The sequence below is a fragment of the Falco naumanni genome, chromosome 3 (genome assembly GCF_017639655.2).
Source record: "Falco naumanni isolate bFalNau1 chromosome 3, bFalNau1.pat, whole genome shotgun sequence".
Classification (NCBI taxonomy): Eukaryota; Metazoa; Chordata; class Aves; order Falconiformes; family Falconidae; genus Falco; species Falco naumanni.
In genome coordinates, this window is record NC_054056.1 from 13509238 (window position 1) to 13529109 (window position 19872).

The 19872-nt window shown below is 45.2% G+C and overlaps 1 protein-coding gene across 4 annotated transcripts in view; it reads left to right on the top strand.

Annotated features, from left to right (window-relative positions):
* Positions 1-16606, top strand: part of PUSL1 (pseudouridine synthase like 1) — a 29858-nt gene extending 13252 nt beyond the window's left edge. The window contains exons 4-9 of one of the 4 annotated variants that reach the window (XR_005826674.1): positions 2663-2812; positions 5049-5222; positions 9957-10011; positions 13873-14035; positions 15086-15172; positions 16513-16606. Coding sequence is in view for 2 of the 4 variants with exons in the window: in XM_040585577.1 (XP_040441511.1) it covers positions 2663-2812; positions 5049-5222; positions 9957-10011; positions 13873-14035; positions 15086-15117 (574 nt within the window). In the remaining 2 variants the exon portion in view is untranslated. Of the gene's footprint in view, positions 1-2662; positions 2813-5048; positions 5223-9956; positions 10012-13872; positions 14036-15085; positions 15234-16189; positions 16262-16512 lie in introns of those variants that run through there. The other 3 variants (XR_005826673.1, XM_040585577.1, XM_040585578.1) reach the window with 3 other exon arrangements.
* Positions 16607-19872: the final 3266 nt, after the last annotated feature.

The window sequence follows — 19872 nt, forward strand, 5'->3', positions numbered from 1 at the left end:
AGTTGATCAGGATGCAGTCAGCTCTACTTCTCCTTCTGCCTTGGCCTGAACCTTTTAAAAATGGTTTAGCTGCATTCCATTAAGGAGCTTGGTGATGGGCATGAGTCTAAGTGTATTCAGCAGGCACCTCCTCCCTGTGTAAATACTACTTTGCCAAGAAGAATTCTCTCCTAATGCTGAAGAGAAAACTCAGCACTTTCATGTGGTTGCAAGCAGGGGGTGGTGGAGAGGGATCTTTGTGAGAACACATTGTTGTTGATAGAGCTTGGAAGCGAAACAGAATTCCAAGCTGGCTGACTGACTGTATCATCAGCAATAATAATCTTCTTTGTAGCACGATGGGTCTCTTCTGTCAACTGCTCTGTCTTAGATTTGCAAAGCATATGTGGAAGGACCTTGTCTGCAAAGGCCAGGGTGTGTTTCAAAGATGCGGTAACTTTAGGAGGACTTAGCTGTCCCTTAAGTAGCGATGGTAATACAGTAGACTCATACCTCCTATTTCTGGTTTCAGTTTTGTGAGCACACAATAAAAGCTGTCTGAGTGACAACAAGACAGAGCTGGAATTCCTCCCACCTCTTGCAAATTGGCATTTAGTTTCTGTTGTCAGTGGAAAGAGAAGGATGTACTTCTGGAGACCGTCTTTGTATCTAATATATTGCCATTTCTGGTTAGATGTCTTCAGGCTTTTTTTCCTTCAACCTGTGAAATTCAGGCTGTGTTGAAAAGGTAAAGAATGCCGTGAGTCTCTTATTTTCCAGCAGTCTTTCAAAAAATGGGATCTTAATGAGTGCTGAAATGTAGCTGCTGGAATAAATGCTGGAAAGATGTTTCTAGCTAGCTAGAAAGAGCCTGTGGCAGCGATTACACCTGCTAGGAGAGGCAGGAAAGGATGCCTGTGTTTAAGAGCATAAATAGGCTTTTCTGAAAGAATCACTCTTATCAGAGGGACTGAAGGGATGGTTACTTAACAAAAATCACATAAGCGTTAACAAGAGCAGTTCAAGATAGATTAAATGCTTGTGGAGGCATGTAGATAGAGGAAGATAAATGTAATAATTATATTACTGTGTTTAGAAAACACTGGAGGTCCCAGGTTCAAACTCCAGTGCAGGCCTGGAGGATGTAGTTTGCATTTCTACTGAGAGTTCATAATAGTGGAGCAATCTCCTGGGCTTGTTATTGCAAATCATTGTGGAGGCCTGTGGCTCAACTTTTAATTTCTTCTTCTGTGGTCTGAGCCTTTGCAGTCAAGGAATGGGAGCCAGAGGGACTTGAGCTGGCAAAAATCCCTGAAGCACCAACCTTTTAAAGTAAATAAATAGGTTTGTCTATTACTTGATCCCAAATGATATCATATGTTTTGGCTTCCCTGGGTCCCTTTTCCTCACTATGCCAAACTCCAAAGACAGAAGGGCATGCAGCAGGAGAAAAACTACCTGCTAAGGAGAGGTATCCTCTAAAGTAACACCTGTAGAGAGATTATGCCTGTGTAATAGCGAATTCTTGCTGTGTGATCCCTGTGTGATCCGGTGAGTAGCCAATACTCTGGGATAAGAGAAACAAATCCAGTAAAAACTGCTGCTGACATGTTCAAATCAATGATAACACTTTGGGAGAGGTGCAGAAACATAGGGAAGCTCTGTTTTCTCCCTTGCCAGAGAGAAGGGTGTTTTCTTCTCTGACAGCCTTCATACCTTTCCTTCTGGCTACCAGGCTGTCTGTGTTTGATGGTAATGGTGGTGCTGGCTTAGAGAAACAAGGCAATTTCTCCCTGTTGCTTATAGAAGAAAACAGGGGAGTTAAGCTGCCTAGAAAGCTGCTTCTTGATTTAACTGCCCAGAGTCGGTGGAAGATAAGTAGACACGAACATCCCCAAAAGACATTTTCTGCACACATGAAACGCGAGGTTCCCAGGAGGTCTCCTGCATGTAGCATTCCACTGTTTTCAAGATAGACTCAGTTGAGATGATGGGTGGGAGGCACCTTTTTTTTCATTGCTGCAGCAAAGTCCGATTTGTCTTGGAGGTTGTGGGGGGAGGTGGGAGGGAAGTGACCTAGTTTCAAGTATCTCCATCTGCTACAACGAGCTGCATAGCCGCCTTCAAGCACGGGGGTGTCTGTTGCTGGGGGAGTCCGTCCCGCTCTTGTTTGGGACTGTGGTTCTGCAAAAGCGGAATGGCACAGTGTTCGTAAGGTGTGCTCCTCGGCTGGAGGTAGAGGGAGTCAGCTTGCTTTGGGAAGTCGCAGCCTCTCACCTTAAGCATCGCTAGGAACACATGTGCTCTCAGCCAGATGTGCAGTACAGTTTGATGGGCTGGGTGAGCTCTTTGGTTTCACGGCACGACAAAGAACGCATGCTATCAGTTGCCACTTCTCAACTGTGGGCCTTTTGTGATGGTGTGAGTGTCCCCAAAGCGTGGTAGCAGATGACCCAAAGTCAGTTTCACTGTGTATCTGATGACAGGGCTCTTCTGCCACCTTGTAGATGCCTGTGGCAGCCTACAGGTGCATATCCTCGGTCACTGGTTAGTCATTGGCTGTCAGGAAGCGCAGTGTCTCGAAGAATCCATTGTATGTTTTAGTTACCATCTCTGTGGTGACCAGGCGACAGCTTTTGAATTAGCACATGACATTTCTCTCCATCTCTTTCTCTCCTAACAGCATTCTCAATGCCTACCAAGTGGCCAATACCTTTCATGCACGCTTCTGTGCACTGTCAAGAACCTACGTTTATCGGCTGTTGATGGGCTGCGCTCATCATTCTGAAATACCAGTGTTCGAAAGGGATCTCTGTTGGGCTCCTGCGGGAGGGTAAGTGTGCCCCATTAAACCTCCCTGGGGAGCTACCTCATCAACATTTGGAAAAGGCTTGGCTTTGGGGGGAAGCAAGGGGGGAGTAATTTCCATGCGTGAGACCAGATTCCCCATTTGTATTGACAAGATTTCCCTGTTGGAAGCGGTGCAACTGCACTGAGTTATGTTCACTGAGACCTGAGACTTACAGACTTTTTTCATTGTACTGTCAGTTGTACCTGTGACAAACATGCTTAGCACTGCTGAAATAACTCTGTGACTCCAGGCACAGTCCATCAACAACTTTCTGTGTCTCTCCCCATGGCGGTGATGAGCATTTCCTCAGATGACCTTGCCAGTTCATACAGCAAACCCATTTGGACAGCTGGCTGAAGGGAACAGCGCTCTGATATGATGCAGAGAGGCAGAAATGCATTGCATGGCAGATCTCAGAGTTTTAGGTGTGACCATACAGGCAGGCAAGAATGAAGGCTGAAAAGTATTTATTTATTTAGTTATCTATTTATTATTCCCCCCCCCCCCCCCCCCAGTCCTGTTTCTGGTAGCAACTGTATGTAAATCTGCTGTCTTATTCCTTGTCTGCGTGCTTGTATGTTTGAGTAGTGAGAGCCATGACTCTGAGCAACCCTACAATAACAAACCCGTGTATCTAGCTCAGTGTTCACTTGTGTCTTGGAGTAGCCACTGAGTAATAACAAATCAGTGCTTGTATATGCAAGGGAAGAAAAACAAATTCAGTGCCATTTAAAAAAACCAACAACTTAGGACATGATAAACAGTGAGTGAGGAAAAAACAAACAAAACCCAGAAGATAATTTGTTATTGTCCTTTCAGTTTATGCTGTACTGAGATAAACATACATTGGAGAAAACTGGTTTTCCACAACATTATAGGAAAACAGGTTTGTAGCTGGTTGTGGCCATTTCATCACCACTATTGGAGTAACAATTGTGGGTAGTGGAAAAAAATGTAATCTCAACTGTCCTAGCAGAGGAATGAAGATGACATTGTCCTAACGTTAAATTGCTGACTTTCTTTTCTGTGGGCTGTGGAAGGGAAAAATAAGTATGAAATTGCAAAATTAGATGTTATGTGCACAACGTGCCTTCATCTCGAGCTTTGTGAAACAGCATTTAATTTAATCCAGACACTGCAGTTAACTTTCTCAAATAGCAATACTACATAAAGGGATAGGGTGAGTATTTAAGAAACTCTGAATGGGAGCTGTCTCACTAAAAGTTGGGATATTTGGACTGCTAGTAGTGGAGAAGCTGATAGTGTCTGCACTACTGAACACATCTGGTGTATAAAACACATAATAAACTTTAAACTTCTGTAGGCATCTGAGTTGCCAACTAGGTGACATCAGCGCTTCTCAGTGTGACCAGGATACTAGTAATTTTTCTTGAACACAGTGAAAAAGCTTAATGGTGTTGGAAAATCTCATCTTGATTTTTTTTTTTCTTCAGGAGCATTTTGACTTCTGCTAGGATCTGAAAAACTTAAGCCATACATCATGCATACTTGCTCAGGGTGTTCTTAGGAGAAATTTACAAAAATACAATAAAAATAAGCATCTGTGCAGCAAATGTATTTGTAAATCTAAATTCCTTTGCTTGAGACCTAGATACTTCCAATGAAAAAATCTGAATGACACTTGACATTTGGAGTTTTACCCTTGGCCCTTTCTTCTGTAAAATGCAACTTTGGGTTTACGCTGGCTTCACCTCTGAAAGTTTGCTCACTCATTCCATTGCTGTTACTTCCTAATTTCGTCTTTTGGCTGTTGCAAATCTAAGGTTTGGAAAGCCATCATAGTGTTCGATGTTTTCTTACCTGGCAACATCTTTTTCAGTTTATAAGATCCAGATACTGCAAAGGATTTTGGTTCGGTTGCCCTACACTCTAGCCAACAATTTGAATAGAGTTATTTGAATTGAGCTGTTACAAGCACAGCAGGATAAAGGTTTGCGTAAAAGCGTGTGCCTGCCAACCCCTCATCTAGCTTGGGGTTTTCAATACCTTCAGACCTCAGGTCACTTGGCATCTTGGTTTGTGGTTTGGGCCGTTACAAGACAAACTCCATTTTGCAAAATGTGTTTCCACAGTGCTGCAGTGTTAAATCTGCATGCCAAATTTAAACCTCTCACCAATTAACTGGACTTTTGACCCACTTAACGTACTTGGTCCCACCTGATGCTCCTTTCCTTTTGCTCTGCATGTTTGATTTCAGCTACCTGAATGTGCCTGCCATGCAGGATGCAGCACAGTTCCTGCTGGGAACCCACGACTTCAGCACCTTTCGCTCACTTAACTCTGAAACACCTTTTCAGTCTCCAGTCAGAACCATCCTCCAAGTAGACATCCAGCCCTCTTCTGGTTTCCTGTCCCACCACTATGAACACAGGTGAGAGCCTCGATACTTCACTGCAGAGCTGCTCTGGTCAACTGGTGCTTGCTTTGTCAGAAAAGCTGCTTTCCAGCACTGCTTTGGGAACTGGCCTCCTGTTTGCTGTGCATTGCTTTCACAGTCCTGTGATGGTGTCAGCAGGGTTCTGCCTAGTGACAGCTTGGAAAGGACGTTTCTTGCCCTCTCCTCCCCGATGTCCTGAGGGACAAAGATGAGCAGGAATGAGGGCAGGGAAACTGGTCCAGTGATTTGTACATTAAAACACAGACTGTTATAAACTGGTGTATGGAATCTGGTACGGAGTAATTCCTACGAGGTGCTTCCAGCATTTATGCTCATTTTTGTTGCTAACAACCGGCTCCGCCATGGGAGGTGGTATTTCCCCTTCTCTGCCCCCGCCCCAGTGGTGTCCTGGCTTTGCCTAAAGGCTACAAACAGAAGGAAAAAAACCCACCCAACACCTAGGTCACTGCTGTAGCTATGCAGATCATTCAGTTCACACCAGTAACTCCTACTATCTTCCCAGGGAATGCTGATGAAGGAAGTCCAATATTTCTCAGTCATTACATAAACAAAAGATTGTTGAGTGTCAGGTTCTTTCAGGACCAGGTCTTGCAAGTATTGAAATTAAGTGGCGGGATGTATTCTCTCTCTAGCAGAAACTGAAGTTTTTTCCCAGAAAGATAATGGGTATTTATGATCTGAACATGGATTTTGCTTTCATGCTTGCTTCTTTCACGGATAAGTGGCTGATGCATTTCAGCTTGAAAGCAAACCTTGCTGTTGTCTGTCTCCAAACCATATTTTCCTGCTTTCTGATTAGGAGAAACCCATTTTCTTTGTAGTTTTCCCCAACAACCTTCCATTAGATTTGAATACCTACTGAGTTGTCTGTAACAACAAGTGCCATGCTCCAAGCTTCGGCAGAGCCTCGCTGCAGTTTGCAAATAGCCTACTGTTTCTTTGTCCATGTCGTAGAACAGTGTATGTTGCTAGCAGTAGTGCAAGATAAAAACTGAAAGCGAGCTGCAAAAACAGAGAGATCTGTATGCTCTGAGTAACCCTGGTCTTTCAGTTCCTCCCATCTTCTCTGATTCCTGCTATTCCTGCTCAGCGTTGGTGCTTGTCAGTAAACAGCTGCATTATAAAGAGCCACCCAGTTGACTATGGCACTTCCACTGCTGCTCTCTGCTGTATAAGCACAGGGATGTGGGCAGTTGGTGCCAGATACAAACACTTCCTACCTTCTATGCAGCTGAGAAACATCATCCCCATGGGAAAAGGAAGGCTGGAGTGGAAAATGGGTGCTTTCGTGTGGCTGCATTCTTGCTGTTTATTATTGGGTTGCCGTTGCTGAAAGGAGAGCTTGTCCTCCCTCTGGCAAGTGTGGTTGTGCTTGGGGACGCAAGTAACAGTGAGATGCTTCATCCACAAGATATCTTGTCCTTTATGATGAGTAGCATTGTAAGTGGCAGGGTCCTGAGTTAACCTGAAAATAACCATTAAAAGTCTTGTTAAGATCACCTGTGAGTGCATATATACCAGGTTACTTTCCAAATCCAGAACTGCTATTGTCGGTTGTCTGATTTCCGAGATGTAATACGGATCGGCTCTTTTCTTATGTCTTCGATTTTAACGGTAAAAGGGAAATTGCCATTCTTCGCATAACTTGCTGCATAAACCCATCCCACACGAGGCCAAAAACAGCTCATACGAGAGAGAGAGAGCAAACCTAAACTGGATCAAAAGCATCAAGGAACTTGCTGATGGAATATTTTTGCTTTTGGTGACACATGCAGCCAAACTTGTGTTTTATAGTGAGTCATTTTTATAAAGTGTTGATATTAATTGATTTAATGAATGCTTAGGCTGAAGGGGATGGCTTTGAGAAGCCTAGTTTCAGTGCATTAAAATGGCATTTAACTCTCTTAGACTACTTTGTTAGTAATAACCACAACCGTGAATTTTCTGATCTAGAAGAAAAGTTGTGGGGTTTCGGTCTTTGTGACGGGCTAGGTGGTGTTGGGTTTTTTTCCCCTTTGTTAAGGGGTTTTTAATTACAGTGTTGTAGTTACTTTTAATCTGTAAAACTCTCTGAATGTGAACAATTGCACTCATGGAGTTCAGTGTGTGTTTGTCCGTTCTGCAAATAAGACACCAAATATGCCTGAATTTGTGTATTTGTGTGTATTTCTTCACTGCAGTAGCAGAAGTGAACTGTTCCTGCAATGAAAGGGCTGGGATAGCAGTAAAGCTTAGAAATAAGTAATTTTTAAAAAAAGCTTGGGTTTTTTAGCCTAATCTAAGGAATTTTTTTCCTGTTTCAGAGGGAGGAATCCACAGAATGATAAACTGTGGTCTCTTAGTCAAATAATGCAGCTTTTCTTTCCTTCTTTCCTTCCTTTCTGAACTTAAACTGTTCTTCTCAATTGACCACTTGTCTGTTTAAAAGACTAACTGTTAAAATGATTCTTTCCATCAAACTCAGTTGCTCAGCAACAGTGGGAATGGAGTTAGTGTCCCATCCATACAAAATGCTTTTGAATGCTAAGGATGTGTTCAGAGACTTAGCCCCATCACTTATTCCTAGGGAGCGATTGCTCTGTCACCTGTTTTCGAGCAGAACATGTATTATTCATTGCAAGGTGCTGGCTTCTGCTGCCAAATGGAGAAAGACAGCTGGATTTTTTTGCTGGTAAGCAAAATTATCTGTGAGATTGACAAGAAAAACACAAATTCCCCTTAAAGAAAAACATCTTGTTCTCTTTTAAAGTCGTAAGAGATATTTTTCCCAAGTATCTCAGCTCATCTTTTGTGGCTTAATATATCTTGTCAAGACAACCAAGACAGGAGAATCCTGGCTAAAGAAGGTGCATGCAATTTGATGAGAGGGGGATTTGTCTCTGTTTGAAAAAATTGTCTCTTGTGCTTTGCTAAAGAGCTGAGCTGAATTATGACCTCGATATACTGGGCGTTTGTGCATGTGTGTAGCAATGCACATGCCTGCATGCCATGCACGTTGAGCTGGGGGGAGAGCAGACCATATGTAAATGGTAGAAACACTGTCGTTTCCTGACATAAAGAGGAATCCGGAGGTAGGAGCTGCCTTTGCATATGCCCACATACACAACAAGGAGGGCTAAAAGCAGTAATTTATCTGTAAATCCTGTGACAAAACAGCTTGTGGCTGCTCCCTGCAACGACTATTTCAGTTTCTTTTCCTGCTAGCCCTGCCCTGATGCCCCATGTGGGCCTGTGAATCATGGTGTCCCTGTTTCACCTTTCTTCTGTGGCCTCCAAGAGCTGCCTCCTCTCCCAGGGAATGGGCAGCCCCTTTCCTGATACTCAGGTGTTTCCAGCAAACCCAGCCTGTCCATCTGAACCCTCCAGGTGAATATGTTGCAGCTGTGCTTTTCTCACAGCCGATTCAAATCTCCATAGCCCTTTGATACCCAGCTACTGGGCTCATTGCAAGGGAGGAGAGCAGAGGGTTTGCATGCAAATACTTAGTTTTCTGGCTTATGTCAGGTAAGTTTCATTTCTTTTTGCTGTAGGAATGCTATGGGGTATAAGGACCACTTAGAAACAAACTTGCTAACAGTTCATTTTTATTGTTATTTTATTGTTACTTTTATCAAAGCAGCTTCTAGGATTTCTTGGTAGCCTGAAAGTTTGAAGATGCAGGTATTGAAGTGATAACCTAATTTTTGTGCTGTTGATACTTGTGTATGTGTTCTTATATATCTAATATGCATATCAGATTTTTATAATTTGTAGGAAGGAAACGTGCATACAAGTTCTTCCCTGCAGGACTGTTCCTGAGAACTGCTTTGCATTGGGTTTTAGTGTTGGAACTGGTACTAGAACATCAACAAAAACACAGAAGTATTTAGAAAGCAACTTGTAAAGATTTAGCAGAGGATGCAAGTGTCAGTGAAGTGTTGGAATAGTTAGCTTCAGTAGAGTTCTTATGAGAAATACAGGTTACTACCATAAAACTTTCTGTAAAATTGTATCTGTATGAACAGACAGATTTGGTGAGGAGAGAGGATGTCTTCTTGCATAGTAGCATCCATGCAGCCATCCCCAAATATTCATCTGCTATTTCCTGCTCTGCTAGCTCTTAGCCTGGAGTGCTTTCTTGTCTGCCGTCACTGGTGTTCTTATGCTGCAGCTCAATTTCTCAGGCATGTCTGTGTCTTGAGTTGCTTCTCCTGACTTTTCCCGTAGCATGTGGATGTTGCAGTAGGCATTGCTGAGTGTTGGAATCCATTCTGCAAAACCTGTAAAGACGACATGACTCTCTTAAGACAGCTCCAAATGAAATGGTTGAGTTGCTTCGCTACTGGGGGTTGTTGCCTCCTTTCTCCAGGAGGCGTCAGACTGCATTCCTCAAATCGGTAGTACGTTAGCAGACCTTAGCCCTTTCCCTTTGATTTGAATCGTTATATACCTAGGCGTAAGGTAGCAGGAAGATCAAGCCCCATAAAACTAGGTACATACAAACCAGGCAGGAATTGCCTCACCCTAGAAAATGTCTGCATTGGAGTAGCAAACGAGCAGTCTGGTATTCAAAAGCTCACGGTGCTCTTTTGGGTTAATTGGGGGCTGTGCAGCTTCTTATCATCTTACCCATTCTGCTCACCTTCACCTGTGATTTATTTCAAATGGCTCTTCTACCCACAAGAGAAGTATAAGAATTTTAAATGCTTTTTCTGTTTTTTTCTTTAGGGGGCTGGAGTTTTGGGAGTTGACGTTCAGGAGCAGAGCATTTCTTTACCGACAGGTACGATTTGGTGTTTTATTCAGCACACAACCTTCCAAGAACCAAAGTGTTGCTGTAACTGTTAATCAGTTTAACAATGTTGTGCCATCTCTGTTGCACAGCTGGTGTTACAGCTGCGTGACACACACAGGGACTTAGCATCAGAGAGGTGAGGTTTTGTGTTCTTTGTTTGATCCAGTAGAACCAGAATCTCTTAAGTTTGTCTCTAAAATGAATGTCCAAAGTCACAGAATTGTGTGGGAGGATGGAAAGTTTTGTTTTCCGCAATCTTTGTCTTTGCAGGCTGAGTGGTAAAAACCAACAGACATATGTTCTTGCTCTGCTGAATGGCACTGGGCCCAGCAAAGACTGCCTGGAATTTTACTTTCTGGCTTCGGAGCATGAAGTAATTCTCAGTGTTGCACAAAGGAGAGATGGGAAGACCTGATTCAGCTATGCAGGCATGACTGCAGGATCTTCCCCTCTGCCATGCTGTCTAGTCTCCACTGGGTTTTCTTTGAAATAACTCCAGTGGGGTTTTCGCTGCTGTCCTCAGGGGAGACTGCTTTCTCCGCAACTTAATGGATCATCTCATTAGGAAAGAGTTGGCTGTTCTCAGTCTGCCCATCCTGGCCATGGTCACACTCTGGAGACAGAGAACAGGCAAGAGAGGGCTTGTTTTTTAGAGGAGAGAGGGGGTGTTTTGTGGGAACAGCAAGCAGCTATTTTTTATTCTGTTTTGACAAACCAAATTTGTTTTTATCCTGTGCCAAGTAATGCTCTGTAAGCTCTCTGACAGTGGGTGTCTGGATACGAGCAAGGGAAGAACAACAACATGCTTGAGAAGGGCTTGACATACAGCAGGGATTTGCTTCATCAGATGCTCTTGTGACAAGGAGGAAATGCTGGTAACCCATTTAGTGCGTTAGAACGGAAATGGTGCTTAGTGACATTTTGCAGAGAGGACAGTTACCCGTAATGCTCGCCTCAGCCTCATGCCTTCTTTGAACCTTGTTCACAGCAGCCGCCTTGCAGTGAGCTGGCAGGCTATAGGGTAGCAGGAACAGGCTGCACACGCTGAACTTGCACTCTTCTACCTGAGCATCAGCTTCCACCCTCCGTCGTAAAGAGGAGACTGAAATAGATGGACCTCTGATGTCACCTCATATAGCTGCTACAAGTATTGCCGTTTGGATGGTTTTATTAGAGAAAAGGGTTACACAGCCCAAAAGGTGTACGTATGTAATTTTGCTGAATGGCATGCAGGAGGGAGACACCAAGCACGTGGCTGTTTCAGATGCATACCATCAGTCCACTTTTACACTAGCAAACTCCCAAGTGTGGAGACATCAAAGCTAAGTCACAGCATACAATGACCTCTAGTGAGGGATGGATAAAATAACATACGTCAAGTATCTGTGCTTCCTCTCTGCTGTCTGCTTTGTCTGCTTAAAGGCAGGCTCTCGGCACTCCACAGTGCAGTTTAAGATCAGAGCACATGGGGAGAGACAGTGCTTGCCTTTGGATTAAGTATATCTTGGTTTGTTGGACCTTTCGTGTTAATGGTGATAAACATGCTCAGGATGCTTAGTGGACTTTGGTTTATTCTTTTGTAAACATTAATGGGTCGGGAAGTTAGACCAATGCTTCATTATAGCACTGCGTTTATGTTTTTGAAGAGCTTGGTGCACTTTGAAAGGTCACTTACAGAATGAATGTTGATTTAGGCCAAATGACTGACTGCGCCTGCACAAGTGGGGGGTGTTCTGGCAGCAGTACGAGAAGGTGAATGAGGCAGGACAGTGTCTGCCTGACCGGTTTCCTCCATGTGGGCTGGTAACTGCTGTTGCCTGTAAAATTTGAGACCGGAGGGCAGTTCTTCCAGTGTGGACAAAGAAAAGCAACTTGGAGATGGTGAAAGTGGGGTGACTTGGGATCAAGCGGTGTGAAGGGCTGAGTTTCAGTGTGGCTCCTCTGTCAGATAAGACTTGGGTCTGGCGAATGTGTGGCATGTTCCCTTAGGTAGTGTGATCTCTCCTGTGAAAATGAGTGCAGGTGAGCCCAAGCAAAGTGCTGGCAGGTTCTGGGAGGGAGTTCAGCTCTTGCCTAGCTGGACACCACTGGCCTGGTTAAGTTCACTGCACTGTGCTGTTTCTTTCCCCTCAAGAGACACGTTTCTCATGATGGGACTGTTTGGACAAGCCTGTTCACCCCAGTGGCACTGGGACGGAGCCTGGCTTTCCTTGAGTTTCATCTCTTGCTGAACAAAGGGCTGGAAGCCCTTCTCTATCTTCATCCTTTGTTTCCCCAGGGATCCTCTCTAGGATGCCTTGCTGAGAGTACTTTGGGCACAAGTTGAGGGGCTCGAGGGGCTCTTACTTGTCAGTTATTCCTCAGCAGCCACTTCATGAGGTTGCCTTGACATTAAGAAGCAGCAGGAAGATTAGTGCTCAGTCCTCTGTTTTCAGAAGGATGCCTTCAGCTCATGAAAGGGGTGGAGAGGAATGAAGCCACCACACAGAGGTGTAATAGATAGCTAGCCATAGGGAGCTAGCATTTGGTGTGCAGGTGGCATTGGCAGGTACAGTCTTGGCCCTCCTGGGACAGCATGTCTTCCAGGGATGTGGAAGGAAAGGATGTTTTTTAGCCAAGAGAATGCTGGAGTGTGAGGGGTGCTCACGCAGGAGGCGAGCTCTGTGGTGTGAAATATGCACTAACCCACTAGGTCTGGAACTGTTGAGTGTCGAGGGAGGGAAGGGAAGTCGTGACATGCAGAGGTGTTTGAAATACCAGCTTGCTGCGCTGGGATGATGTTGCCTGGTGGGCTGTCCTACTTGAGTGTTTTTTTTCCTCTCTCTTTTTAAGCTTTCTGAGAGAGAAGCAAGCTGCCACATAGTCCCCCACCTGAAAACAGTATTGCTTATGTATTAAGAACCTGTGAGCTCAGCTCTCCCAGAAAGCATATGAGCTTCCTGCCACAGACAGATGTGTGGGTGCTGCTGTTTCTGAAGCAGAAACCATCCTCTGCTCAGCAGTGTAGCTGGAGATCGTTCTGTTACAGGTCCTCATTACCAATGTCTTTAGCTGCAGGGAGGGAAGACTTAAAGGATGCAAGATAATTTTGCTAGTTCTTCTCCCTTCCCTACCATCAGCTTTGGTCACTAGAAGATGCTGTGCCACTACACGTTGCAGACAAGCTTAGCTGCTGCATGCTGTCATGTCACCCCTGTCAGTCCAGAACCTGGGCAGCCCATGCAGTCCCTGCTAGAAGGGGAAAGAACACCTTTCCTCCGCAGACTGCGGGGTGACTGTGACTGCTGGGGTGTGCTTGGGGACTAAGGGAGTATGATCTTTCTGAAGAAATAAAGCGAGCGCAGGAAATGCTCCCTGGAGGTGTGTGATACCAAGGGCGTACAGGGGGCAGCCAGGACTGGCTTGAACCCAGATGGGTGAGTCTGGACCTGGGATACTTCAGTGGCACCTAAAACATGAGTCAAAACATTCTTTGTGTGGAGCAATGCTTGCTTCTTAACACCCAGCATGTTGGACTAGGAGCAAAGTGCACAGCACTGGGAACAACTGATAGTACTGGGAACAGCAGAAGAGTGCCAGAAATCCGGCTTTCTGGGAATTCTGGGTTTAATAATGATGTACCTATATTCAGGAGCAGGCTCATATGAAGAAATGGCAATTTTCTTTCCTGAGTGACAGACACTAAACTCTCTGATTAGGGTTTCCAGTTTGACTCGCCGTCAGTAGTAGCAGTGGGCTGTTTAACAGCCCAGTGCTGCTGATAGCACAAGTCCAGGACTAGCCAGAACTTCCTAATCTCTTTAAATTTTATAAAAGGCAGCTCCTAAGCTATGTTCTCTCTTTGTCCAGGTCCGAAGAATGGTTGGGGCTCTAGTTGCAGTTGGCCAGGGAAAGTTAACACCTCGTCATATAAAGGAGTTACTGGAGATAAAAGATTCACGGGCTTTTCCATCAAATGCCATGGCTCCACCATCTGGACTCTTTCTAAAATCAGTGGAATATAACGAAGCAGGTAAGAATACCATTCCTTTTGCATTCGCTTTTTGTAGGAGTCGGATCTAATACTGAAGGGAGCAGTGACACCCACAGTCTCCCCTTTATGTGCCGCCTGACCTGTGGCTCACAGCTTCCTTCACTGACACCCACGTCACAGCGAGTGCCCCAGACTGTACAGGTGTTTACAGCAGTTGCTGTGGAAAAAATGTGTATTTTTTTTTCCCCAGCTAGATTTCCCTCTTAGTTGCAGGGTAGTAAAAGAGAAGTTGACAATGACTTTGAGATCTCATGTGAATGATACTTTAAATTCTCATAGATTCTTCTTCTGTCCCTGACTGTGTATAAAGACCAAATCTTCTGTGGTATCTGGGCACCTACAGATCCATTGCTGTTCACTGACTTTCCCCCTTGGTATTTGAGAGGTTCGTACAGACTGGAGGGCAGAAAGCAGATCATCCTTTTGCTTATGTGGTGGCTCTCTTTAACAGCATCTGAACTAAACTATTTAAATTTTTTAGATTAAAAAAAAAATTAAATGGGTAGGGGGCAAATTTGCAGAAGTAGCAAATGGTGATGTAGTGGAAGTTTGACATCCATGCTAGGGATAGCAGGTATTTAAAACTGCAAGGAATAACCTGCCTGTGATTAATCCAGTGCCCACAAAACGTAGATAGAAAGGACTTCCCACCTTTCCGCCACACTGCAGACCTTCTCCAGGCTGTGTTGTCTCATGCAGGTGGGCTTAGAGTATGCTGTCTCCCGCAGCAGCACTGCAGACACTGGGGCTTAAGGAAGACACAAGGGAAAGGGAAGCAACAAAGAGCTGTGCGAGGAGTTTGAACGTGGTCCTGAGCGCTCAGCCTGCCCTTGGGAAGGCAGCTGCTGCTTGCTGGTTGTGGTCCTCTCCGATGGTGCTTTTCCTCACAGTGCTGGCTGCGGAGCTGTCTGTGCCAGTGCGGAGGGAGCCCAGGCAGGAAATGAAGACTACAGATTTTTAAGTGCTTTCAGGTGGTTTCAGTGCCATCTTTTTCCCTAAATCAATGTTTTCTTTTTTCCCCCTTCTCAGATTTGAACGCTACAGTTGCCCCAGGAGAATAGCAGCTCTGTGAGATACAGCCACATCTGAAAGGACTGTTGTGGATGTGTGATGGAGGTTTGCCAAGTGCTCTTTACACAATACACGACCTTGTCTCAATAAAAATCATTGACTGTGACTGTAGGCATCTTCCTATGATTTCTTCTTGCTCACTGAGACTGTCAATGGGAGAAGGAAGAACAACTCCATGCTGCTTTCAGATAACTTTTATTTTTTTGAAATTCTGGTGCCTGTCTCTCAAACAGGAGGAGGGAGGAGTGGGGCTTGGTGGTTTTGTTTGTGTGGATTTGGGTTTCTTCCCTTCTGTGGTGTGTGTGGGAGGAATACAGGTTTAAAACGGAGGAGAATGAAGCGTTTCCAGCCCTCTCCTCTGTAACCCTGCCTTTGTACGGCACGGTTGGGACAGCGGTTGCTGTTTGATGCAGCGACTTAACAGAAACAGCCTTTGAAAGTACTCGCCACTTCCTCTCCTCATCAGCAGTTGCCCTTGCTGAACTGTAGTAGTTTTTACATTATTCTGTTCCCTGGTACAGAGTCACATGTGTTACACTTAAGATGTGGCATGTTACAGAGCCAAGTTCTTTTGAGGTCACTTAAACCCTGTCTTAACAGCCGCAGCCTGGGCTGGTAGCAGAGGCACAGCTACCTGAGCGAGAGCCTAGCGGGACGTGAAGCGCGGTCGGCAGCGGAGGCTCTGTAGCCGGAGGGTGGCTGCCACGCTCTTGCTGGGCTTTGGTTTGCTTGTTGCCACCTTCTGCTGTTGGCAGCTGTTGGTGCAGTGGTACTGCAGAGCGTGCTGAAGCCTAGCAGTGATCTAAGGGCGTGTGAATCCTAGTGCAGAGCAGGGAGCAGAGAGAACTTTTTTTTTAAACCGCTCTAACCTCAGGTTTTGCCTGCTTGCCCAAGCAATAAAATACACATTGGGTAACTTGTGGGTTTTTTTTCTTATGAATGACACCAGAATCTCCGTTTTGGTTATAAAATGACTGAGTGCCAGGTTACAGGAAAAAGGACAGGGAAAAAAAATACTTCTGAATTTCACAGAAGAAGCAATACCCGATTTAAATCCTGCAGTGAAAGCAACGTGCAGCTGAGATGCCTGATACCACCATAATTAAACTCCCCTCTGTCTATGAGAGGAGAAGAATCACCGAGAAAGCCAGAGCAGACAGCCCACTTGAGGACTGTGGAATTTCTGGTCTCTGTTTGCACGGTGGAGAGCAGCAAGGTAGGCAGAGGGGGGGGCAGCAGTTCTTTTTGACCTCTTTTAAGGCCTCCCTTGTCTTTGGCAGTGGGGGATTGAGGTAGTGAGTGGTCCTGATACAGAATATGAGGATGGCCCATTTCTAGGTGTCCCCTCACGAGAACTGATGCATCTCTTCCCCGCTCTGTTCCAGGTAGCAGTTTTGCCAGCGTGGGAAGGAAAGGCAAGGTACTTCTGGTTACTCTCTGCCCTCCCGTGGAGCATGCAGACTGCTCGCTGCTTTGTTCCCTCGGGGACCAATTCCCAAAGAAGACAGAACCTGGGAGGAGCCCTGGCTCTCTACCGTGGAGAAGGAGAGTTGAAGCCGCTGTGTCGATGGCGTGGTACCTGTTGGTGCTTCTCTAGTACAGCCTTGCCAGGTAAGTACCCGGGGGCAGGGATGCTGTAACACGCTGCCCTGATTTTTCAACACAAGCACCGGGGCTTCCCTGCTCCAAACCTTGACGTGCCCGTGTGTTTTTACAGCAGTTTGTCTGGAAGGGAATGGCAGCGGATCTCGCTTTTCCTCCCTTTGAGGGGAAAGTGAGCGCAGCTACAGGCCCACTTCAGAGCACCTCAGACTGATGCCCTGGTACCTGGTTCCACAAAGGCAGGCCTGGCGCTGCAGGCGGCTTTGGGTGGGAGCGTTGTGCCTCCTCTTGCAGTGGAGGGAGGTAAAGCATGCACTGGTGGTGTGTTGGCTGTGTGCTGTGCTCTCCCCCCAGGTCTGGGGGGGCCCACGTCGCTAGCGGGGCAAGTGCTGTGTCTTGGATCTGAGTGACAGCTTTTCATCTTCGCTTCCTGTGGTTTCTCTCTGTAGAGTAACGTGGGAGAGCTCTGCAGTGTGTCTTGCAGGGCAGTTTGCCCTGGTGAAGAAGAGCTTAGTGGTGACCTCTGAATTGCGAGAACTCTTTGGAGAGGCCAGTGCACTCACCTGCAGCTTTTGCAAGAGGAACAATGCTCTGAGCTCTGGTAAGTTAACTTTCTAACTAAATTTATTACGGATATTTACAGGGCAGAAAACTGACCCAAATACTAATGCTGTTTGGGTGTTAAAACACGTTAACTGCTGCTGCAGACTGGGGTATCGTAGCTGCAGTGCAAGAATAGCTGCTATTGATGTTTCTGCAAATGTTTCCCAACTTCTGGTTACAGTAAAAACATATTGTGCTTATGGGCTGGTCATCGAACCCAGTAACTGAGCGCCCCAGGTTCAGCTGGCCGGGCAGTAGTCTAGAAGCAGACTGACTGGCGAACTCTGCAGCTAGCGTAAAGAACTGTTGTGGGGTTTTGCTTTTGTTCTTTTTAAATCCCAGAGCAACTGTTAAAATTAACCTAAAGACATTTAATTAAAGAACGTGCTCTCTTAGCATCAGAAAATGTACCATCAGTAGAGAACTTCTGTGCAAACTCCTACTCTGAATAATTTTTTTTACGTCCATCATTAATACTTGTTAGTTATCAAGGGGTATTTTAGCATTCTGCTCCTTTTTATGTTGCTGCATTACTAGTTTCTTTTAAGCTGATTCAATTTGGACAGCCAGTACACGGGGAGATCTGTCTTTCTGATTGTTTGACAGTGATGCTTTCAAACTAAAACCCAGAAAAACCTCACACTTGACCAGAGTTCAAAGACTTAAGCTTGGCTTTATATGAAAACAGTTCTAATAATTTAATGAACTCAATATCCAGTGGAAACTTCAATGTATGCTTTTATGTGTTTTTGTAAATCAAATCACTTTGTACAGAAACAGAAGTTCAGTAGTGTTTTTTGTTTGACTAGAAGAAATAACAGCCTTCCCCCCCTCAAAAAAAAACCAAAAAAACCAAAAGCAAACAAACAAACCCCAGAAAACTACAAAAAAACAACAACCAACCAGCCAACTCCAGCCAACCAAGCCAAAAGCGAACAAAAAACCAACAAACAACTCTGGAAAGCAAAGCTGAATTTTGAATTTGATCAGACTCATGGTAGATAAATAAATGATTTGTTATAGGGTATGGAAGTGGCTGTATGGTCGGAAAATGTATGTTTAGTTGTAGAGTCTGTCACTGCTATTACCTCTCACAGGGAATGAAAATATTTTCGGGCAGATTTAATGTACATGGTGGGGTCCTGCAGTGCGTATGCAACTGTTTGCAACTGGTAGAAGACTGACTTGTAAAAGATTTGTAAAATACTCCGTGACAGTGGTTTATTTACCCCTCCACCTCTCTTCCACTGTTTGTTACTTCCATAGTTAAGCTTAGATGGGCTGCATTTAGGCGTGGTGGGTGCCAGCGGGCACAAGGGTCTCCGTGGCCAGTTTCATGTGTTACTTCCCAGCAACGGAGCTGTTGGCATTGCCCACTGCCCACTCTGAGAATATAAGACATAATCATAGAACCATAGAATTGTTTAGGTTGGAAAAGACTTTTAAGATCACAGAGTCCAGCTGTTCACCTAGCAGATGCGGGCTCCTGTTTCAGGAGGGATGTAGGGGATTGAGACTACAGCTGCTGAAAGGGAACGATATTCCTGTGGTATCACGGTGCAAGCAGCTTCCGTGCCTTTGTAAGGCCTCGCGGCCGTACTTCCAGGGGTCTGCGCGGAGGCAGTTTTAGGCAGTCAGCAGCTCTCATGTCTGGCTTCTACAGAACCTTGGGACCGTGTGTGTGCTGTGTGGAAAAACTCCTTTTGTTTTGGAGCCGTTACCAGATAGTGTCTACAGCTGTCCTTACTGTGCTTGTCTTGCGAGAAGCGGAAGCTCATCAGTCTGCTTTGCCTGTCCTGCCCCTTCAATGATTTTACAGGCCTCTGCCTTATCTTCCCGCAGCTGCCACTCTATACTTTGAACCTAGAAGAGAGAGATGTTCAGTGGCTCTTGCTCTGGCAAAGCTCTGAGATAAAGGCTGTTTCAAGTCCTGTGCTGCTTGAAGTTATGGCTTAGCCACGCCTGGGTTTGTATTAATTTTCTCCTGTGTGTACAAACCCTTTGCTGGTCAGTGAAGGACCCGTGTAAGCAGATACGTGTGCTTGCCTACTTAAAGTGAAACCATTTTTTTCCCCATTTTTAGTCTTCCAGTTATCATCTTGGGTGCTTTCGACTTCATTAGATAAACAACTGTTGGGAGGAAGTGTGATTTCAGAGTTTCCTTTGGAAAGTACCCACTGACCTTTTTATGTTGTGCTTTCAATGGCTTAACTTGAAGAACACTGCACATATTGTACTTGGGTTTAATTTCTCCACTGCCTTTAAGGGATTCTGTTTAGGTGTCTATGTTTAGGTGTCTACATTTAGCTTAGTTGGATTTTGTTTCTATTTGATGGAGAAAAACTGCACTGCTGGAGTGCGGTTTATTGCTTACGTGACACGAGTGACCTAGCTGAGAGGCGTTGTGCTTGGACAGTGCCTCTTTCCCACGTTTCAAACACTAAAACTAGTCCTTCAGGCCCCCTTTGTAACTGGGATGAGTGGTAGTTTCCCTTTGCAGTGTGCCTGCAGAGGCGGCGTAGGGTGCTGTAAGTTCACCC